This window comes from Montipora foliosa, chromosome 14, assembly GCF_036669935.1.
Source record: "Montipora foliosa isolate CH-2021 chromosome 14, ASM3666993v2, whole genome shotgun sequence".
Lineage (NCBI taxonomy): Eukaryota > Metazoa > Cnidaria > Anthozoa > Scleractinia > Acroporidae > Montipora > Montipora foliosa.
Window position 1 is genome coordinate 3,959,531 of NC_090882.1, and position 8,503 is coordinate 3,968,033.

Here is an 8,503-nt window from a genome sequence, read left to right on the forward strand (position 1 = left end):
CATCATAGTAACTTATGTCAATGCCCTTTTCAATCGTTATTTACTCCCACCATTACATAAAGCCACCAGGTACACTTTAAGACACGCAAGAACTTTTGATGTCCCTAAAGTGAAAACTAATCAAACTGAGAACACTTTTATCAGTATGGTCTAGTCTTAACTTTGATACAATTTAGCCAATTTTGTATCTCGCCGTCTTGCTTGTACATAACTTTAGTTTCTTACATTTTATCAAATTTCACAATACCTACTTAAACTTTGTATATATATTTATATATTTTCGATTTATCTATTTCTATTGTATTTAATACGCAATTCAGCCTTCTGGCTCCTATGTATTATTAATAAGCATCTATCTATCTCTTTCTATCTACCTTAATGCAAATGCAATACACAAGGAATCTTAATACCGGGAGATTTGAATTGGGCACAACATTTGGTCTATAATTGTTTATTTTCCCACAAAACTTGGTTTAAAAATAGACACTTTTCTGACGCTAATGGGGACAGACCTGATACCAGATTCTTCTTCAAGGGCAGTAATGGACTCTCAATTTGCATCACAATGTGGCATTCACATTTAAGTGATACGGAAATGCCTGCACGATCCATATTCGCTTGCACCGGCTAGCGTTGCACTTGCGCTTGAAAGTCTTCGATTGCTGCAATTTTCAGCCTTTTTCAAGAAACCCTCGTTGCGCCCTTTGGCAGCGTTAACATGGCGGCCCGCTATATTGGCCTATTTCTCCTTTGCTCCCAGTTATATTACCAAGGTATGATAATATTGCTCGTGTAAGAAATGATCTTTTTTCTAAGAATTCTGGCGGTTGTGAGTTGAAACCGGAGCCACATCAAAGCTCAGGGTTTTTGAATAACTGAGGAGAAAATTCAGCCTTTGCAATGATATCTGAAATTAGACGTTATTGTCTTGTTGCGTAAGGACGATAGACTGAACAAAGAACATGTTCAAGTACTCCGTAGGAGCGTAAAGAAACCCCCGTTTTCTTCCAAAGAGAGGTACACGAAAAGTTCCCATCGATCCTTGGTTCGGGATTGTGCGGATATAATTACTTCATCATATCGAAGAGAAAACAGCGAAAACAACGAACGCTACCTGCGCAAGACTTGAATATTTAGATACATAACCTTGCTTTACTCTTTGAAACTAAGTACTGAAGAGTTTAATGAAAACTAACAAGACAGGTATTTGAAGCCAAAACTGAGCTGCACTTTGCTACTTGGTTACCGTTGAATCGCACTTCCTTCTCGTCCGATCAATTTCAGTTAATTGAAGAACAGAATTGGGTTTAACTTGTTTAGCACAAACATTAAGGGATGATCTTTTCATAAACCGTTTGTTCCCTCCGCAAAAGACTGAACAAATGGCCTGTAATTTATGAGTTAGTGAGTGAGTCACAAAAACATGCGCTCGACCTTCTTGTTACTGATTAAATTGAATGCTATAGAAGACTTCTGCAAGCTTTAATAGCTATTTCATTAGGTTTAAACGACACTTAGTTGTCCTGTCATAGGAATGAGGTAGCTATCAAATGGAAACGTACTGAAACCCATATTCTACCATTAAATGAGACGGTCTGAACTTGAATTATCACAAGAATAGAACTTTGCGATCAGCCGCCATATGAATCAAAGGATATATTAATTCCATATTTTTTACCGCGTCACAAATGATATATAGACAAAGAAACCGTTATTAAATTTTTATCAATAAAGCCATTAGTTGGTCTTCAACTCTTCTTCCGTCACGGACATCTGGTGTACCCCAGGGGTCCATTTTGGGACCCTTGTTCTTCACTATGAGGATTAGCTCTCTATGCTGATGACAGTAAGGTCTATAAATTACTTAAAACAATTGATGATCAAGAAAGCTCTCAACATGATCTTATTCAAATTACTGAATGGTGTAAATTGAATAGGATGAGAATTTATGTCTATAACTATAAGACTATCAGAATAACTAAGAGGAAGAACCCGGCTTACTTTTAATTATTGCATAGCAGGAACTTTCATTGAAAAGCTTACTTTACATAGGGACTCGGGCTATTTAGAATGATCTCGATGATACAATCACAGATAAGGCAAATAGGACCATAAGGACTGATTAGAAGATCCTTCCGTGATATTAATGACTCGGACACCACACGAAAAGCTTTGTATTGAAGTCTAGTAAGAACTAAAGTGGAGAATGCTTCTCAGCTCCGAAATCCTTAAACCAAATGCAGTATAAATCGAATTGAAGGCGTCCATAGGAGAGCCACAAAGTTTATTTTACGCAGCAATGATGAATATACTGTTAGGATGAGGAAACTGAACTTGTTGCTGACGTTAGAGAACAGAAGGGCGGACTTGCCCAACAACTGAACGAAATCCGAAGCCTTACGTGGAAAGTCACTAAGTAACGTTCGGCGGAATGAGTTATCGAACTTCCTGATTTAATAGGAAGGGAACTTCCGTAGACAGTCTCATCTCAGTCCAAGTCGTTAATGGCATGTCAAACAATTTAACAGGAAACTGAATCTCTCCAATGAAGATATGACTGATAATAGACGAGGTCCCGCTCTTGAGTGCATCTTGGGTAATCAGGGCAACATGGCGGGAAATTCAAAGGTTTGTATGCAAATTCAAAGCAAAATAAACTGGCAATGACTCTACTTTTCAAGACTTTTGCCTCCATAAACCAAATAAATAAGTTAAAGTTCAAAACTGAGATGAACTGAACCTGGTATCTATTCTTTGGAATTCCTAAATATTGCTTTTTTTGTTTCCATACATTCTCTGTAATTTTTGTGCCTTTGGAATTACAGGAAATGTATGGCAGAAACTTTGTTTAATAAAACAATTTCTGCAATAGCCATTCTCTCCAACTTTATTCGGCTGCAACTTTGAGCGCATATCTTCTGTTTTGGAAACTAAACAACCCAAAACTGCATATCATGAATACTTTTCATCGTTTTGAACTTCCACACAAACCTTTGAATTTCTCTCCATCTTGCGCTGATTACTCATGATACTCTCAAGAGCGTGAACTCATCTATGACCCTTGTCTCAGTTGATATTACTTCCACACGAAACTGATTTCTGATGTGTAACCACGGAGACCATAAACATTATTAGTTCACGAAGTGATTAAAAATATTGGAAATGATGTATTGGTTGAAAAAAAAGGCCTGAGAATTCCAAACAGACAAAATTAAGGTTTTCAATCGCCAGCTACGTTTTATATGAATAATTTCTAGCAAAGTATACATTAGAAACAGCACATAGTGATAGGACGGAAACACATTCGACTCTTTGCGCAGACATTTTTAAGTGCGGTCGAACCTGTATATAACGGCCACCCTCGCGACTTGAGGAACAGGCGGCTTAATACAGGTGGCCGCTTAATATAGGATCACTATAAAATACTCACTGGGTGTGGTCTAATGTCGATTTTAATGGCGTATCATACAAAAACACTTCATGCAAGGAAACAATAGGACAACCAACACTTTTTCAAGCAATCAATATTTGAAACAAACTTGCCAACTTACAGTTTATGTAAGGATTGTGTAAATTTCCTCTACTCTCCTCTTCTACGGTATACAGCACTGGATTTCTATAACTTATGGTTTACAACAAATGATCTCATTCCGTCATTTCATAGTTGTTGCCGCTTCATAATTGTCCTCTATCGTTTAAAAAAACATGTGCAGTTAATGTTCTTCAATGCTGTAATGTGTTCTCGCCAACTACCTGTACGTACAAACCCATCGACAATATTTACATTTGTCTTTCTCGGTAAATTTTAAGTACAGGCGCTATTTTGAATGGTGTTGAATCCTCAAACCACTCGTTTACATGCAATGTAACGAACCTCGGTGAAGTCGCGAAGTTCGATCTGGTAGAAGTTGAGAAGTCCATTTCAAAGTTCGTAATTTGGTTGTCTAATTCGCTGCGTATTTGGCTACTTCGTAGCGTAGTATCCAATTTCACAACGAACTTTGCAACGTGGCGCGGTAAAGTAATGCGAAATCGACTGTAACGATACTAAAAGGCCGATTTTCAGCTTACAGTAGCTTTTTACATGTTATTTCTTCATAGTGATGACGGATCGCATTTTAAAAAGGATAAAATACCGCATAAAATGACAGTGGCTTAGTTTCCGCTTACCACAGGTAAAAATAACAAAGAAAGACAACCATTGAACTGCTACAGGGTGGCCGCGGCCGCCTAAAACAGGCAACAAATAAACGTTCAACAGAGCCGTCGCGTGTGCGCTAGTCCGTGAGCCTCCAGCTGTATTATACTTCTACGCTTCGGCTGGTAATTTTAATTTCGATATAGTGTACTATTTGTTCTTGTTTTTCTTGTTATGTATTAAAATTTAACAAAAAATTAAACAAAAAACGAATACTCCGTTTGTACGTGCAAAAAATCGGGAGTTTGAATACAGGGGCGTTATATACAAATAAGCATTTTTCCATAGACGCAAAAACTTGCGCCAGCCTCTCAGCCGCGTATCACGTGTCACGAATCACGTACCTGAGTTTTGCGCCACCCAAGGCTCGCTTTTGATTGGCTATCTGTGAGATTCTTTAATCATTGACCAATCAAAATGCTTGGTTGTCATATGTTTGTCACCGAAGTTATGCTTTTCTGTACTGTGTCACCTAAAAACTGCATTTCGCTTAACAAATCACATTGGAGAAATTTGCCATGTATATCAAGTTATTAACGACAAAATACCGAATTACGGTTTGAAAAAAAGAAACAAGGACGATCCTTTCTTTGCACATTCCCTAACTTTTTTTGAAAAATATTATTTAATTCGAAGCTATGAGATTTTAAGTTCCTTTTTTTCATTTAAAACGAAATTGCAGTAACAAACTCGAATTCAAATCTAGTCTCCCGCAACACTGCCAAGTCAATTTCGCAGTTTATCATTTTCCAATCTTTTCATATCAAATGTCAATTGTTTCTTCCATTAAGTAAACATTTGACTTAAACAAGATGACCGTAAAGCAGGATTACTCATTGCCAAATAGCAGTTACTTGAAATAACTGCGCAAATAATTTTTATTCCAAATTGGACTCGAAATCACGTGATTACCTACACTAATCCGATAGGTCCTTGAGGGTATTAAGGGGGATATTTTTGTCTAAAAGGAATATTAACATCCACGGAAATTAATGTCTGGGCGACTTAGCACCCCAATTTTTAAACTAATTATTAAAACTCGTAATTTTAAGAAATGATTGAAGCATTACGCTCTTTTGCAAGCTCTTTTCACGTAACAGACCTCAAGCTGTCTCTGTCTACTTCGCTTCAGTTTAGTTCTGTTTAAACCCACAACTGAAAAATACAAGATTAATACCCACGTTTCCCAAGATTAAGATAAAGTACCTTACTTTTTTTTGTCCTTTATATATGTCACTTTTTACGAAATATGTCCAGAAATGGCCCTAATTAGATGCCCGCGGATTTCAATAAGCGTCACGAAGTGTCCCCTTGCTCTTCATTCCTCACGTCTCGGAATAAAGACAATTAACGTCACAAAGTATCCCCGAATACTGCTCCTGAAGTAAGGATAAACTGCTACATTTTACCCTGACCTAAGAATAATGCTGACCTTTACCCTTAACTTATTGTTGGAAATAGGCAGCAAAGGCTTAGACATACAAAGGGACACTTCGTGTTGGATGTCAAAATTGGGCATGCATCTGATCAGGTTTAGATTGTGGATCTACTAGGCACGATGGTTCATGGTTCATATTCAGAGGAAATGACGTAATTAGCCCCAGGACCCGACGCCGTTTCCGGTACAATAATTCTCCGCGCTTTTTCCGAAAACATTTTATTGTTTTAGAACCTATGTCCAAAAAAAAGTCACTTTATTAGTGCTTTTAAAGATGAGAAAACTGCCCGCACATTTATCCACGACTGAACCGTGCACTCGGAGCTCTTTGCGGTTGAGTGAAGTGACATGCAAACCAAAGGTCATTATTTTGACCAATCACAACAAACGAAGACAATGAAACGAGCCAATCACAACGCAAAGGTGTAATATGTGCAGACGGCACTAGGCGCGGGAAATCGCATGCGAGCCAATCATAATTACTTTTGCTGTTGATTGGCTAAGAACAGAGCGCGAGATCTCATCCAAGCCAATCGTTTCGCGTTGAGCTGCAAAACTAAAAGAATCCCATATTAATTTTGCTCAATCGAAAAACGCCCTAAGAAGACTCATAAAATTTCCCATTGACTCCCAGCTGAATCCTGGCAGTGCAGCAACTGTGACGTCCCATACAAAGCCAAAGGCTGCTATGAGGATCATCCTGCCCGTGTGTTGAAGACGCAAATAATCAACGAAAGGGACCCCCAGAGCAACGTTTTCAACGGACATAGAATTAATTGGTTTGATTGGAACAATTACATGGCGGCGTTTGCATGTAGGTGTGCCAAAGCTGTCAAGGAAAAAGGATGGAAAATATTTGGCCTTCAGTTCTACGGTATGTACTGTGTTGGATATGTAGTCGAATCTTTCCTACCAACTCTCATATGCATGTAAGCGGACATTTTTCAAAACTATAGAAAGTTTCCTATTCACTAGTGTCGCTGAACATAAATCTCATAGGCGACCACCTCCCACAAACGACCTGGCCTCAGTTGTTCGTGAATTGGACAGCGCTATCGCCTCGATAACTGATAGTGAGGTGGATACCTCAATTAGTTTCGAGAAATCGATTTGTTTAGTAGATTACACTGGCCACTGTTTAAAAAACCGAAGCCAATTTTCCTTTCGAGTTACCATGCTAACGAAAGAAACTTGTACGCGACCGAAATGCGCTTTTAAAGGTCGTAATGTTGTTCTCTAGTAAAACTTTATCCAAAATGATGGAGGACGAAGTGCGACGTTGAAATGTCAGCTCGACTCGAGAACTTCGTCCTCCATCATTTTGGATAAAGAGAGTTCTCAGTTGCATGCACAGCAGACGATTAAGTCAAAATCTCACATTATCCTAAATTTCATCCGATCATTGCTAATTATCATGAAACTATTTCAGGGGAATGTTGGAGCGATGCACCAGGTTCATATGACGTAAACACTTTCACACCATCAACTTCCTGCATCTCGAATGATTATCAGCCGTGTGGTAATAATGATAGAAAATGCGTTGGAAAACAGTGGACAAACTTTGTGTTTGAATTAGGTGAGAAATGTCCTAATCCTTAGGTACTGTGGGGAGTGAGTGGTAGTACTGTGGTGGCTTAGTGCCTCCCACCTCTGCGACCCAGGTTCAACCCTGACCACGGCCACGAGATGTATGTGGACTGAGTTTCAGTCAATCTCAATCTGACTCCTAGGGTTTTTCTCAGGGTAGTCCAGTTTTCCTTCCTCTTCAAAATCGGCACTTGGTCAATTACATCCGGCTGCGAGCGGATACCCTCGATAGGGATAGCCTCTGGTATCCTTCTCTATCATTTACGTATGGTGGTTGAAACGAGTTTCAACAAGTTGATGGGGATGTTTCAATCAAAGGATTAACTCTATTACACTGTGTCATGTAACGGAGATGTTACGGTACCAAATAAAACAACAATAATTACTTGGCAAGATGCATCCATCGGTGTGTGGTAATATGATACCACGTCAACTTAACGAGCCATCTAAAAACACCTATATTTTGTCTTTAAACGCTTACTCAAAAACGAACTCGGTGACCCCTAACTGATTAGGAAGCTAATAAGAGCCACCAATTTTCAGATTGTTAAGGTGGCTATAAATCAGCTCCAGCTCCTGCTTATCATCTTCCAGCAATAAAAAAATCAGATAAAAGCGATCAAAGACAAAATATATGGTGTTTGTAAGTGGCTGTTTTGTTGCCATGGTGACTTATTATGTCTTGTTAAGAAATTATTTATAGTGTTTCGGCAGAACTTTACATTAAGGAAGTCAATCTTGAAAAACAAAAATGAGCAAAAGAAACGTTAAGCAAAAAGTTGAAAACATGAAACAAAAGTTTACGCTAATCCTAGATTAAGTTAATCGGCTTTCGAACAACTGGGCCCTGATATTTTCGAAGAATTCCCGAGCCATTATCGATAAACGCTATATTCCGTTTTCTAGGGTCTGATTGTGACCACGGATTTGAGATGATTGGTTGTTTCAAAGATAACAGACGGGATCCCCGCCCATTGCCAGACTACATTATGACGGATAGGGATCGGTCGCTAGCGATCTATAGTGGACAATCCATTGACTGGCGGAGTTGGGATAGCTACATGCCCGAGTTCGCATGTCGCTGCGCCGAAAAGGCAAAGGAAAAGGGACACAATACATTTGGTGTACAGTTCTATGGTACGTGATAATATATAAGATCCCTTGTTATTCATTCAAGATATTTTTCCGTTTTTGATTTCCTCAGATTCCTCACATAATTGTAACTATCCGGCAAAACATCTCATCCTATACAGGAGCCCGTGACTCCCATACTAAGCCTT

The 8,503-nt window shown here is 38.8% G+C and overlaps 1 protein-coding gene across 1 annotated transcript in view; it reads left to right on the plus strand.

The window, feature by feature from the left end:
• Nucleotides 1-612: 612 nt before the first annotated feature.
• Nucleotides 613-8,503, plus strand: part of LOC137985296 (uncharacterized) — a 17,694-nt gene continuing 9,803 nt past the window's right edge. The window contains exons 1-4 of the mRNA XM_068832871.1: nt 613-773; nt 6,271-6,510; nt 7,066-7,212; nt 8,130-8,360. Coding sequence (XP_068688972.1) covers nt 719-773; nt 6,271-6,510; nt 7,066-7,212; nt 8,130-8,360 — 673 coding nt within the window. The 5' untranslated portion in view covers nt 613-718. The remainder of the gene's footprint in view (nt 774-6,270; nt 6,511-7,065; nt 7,213-8,129; nt 8,361-8,503) is intronic.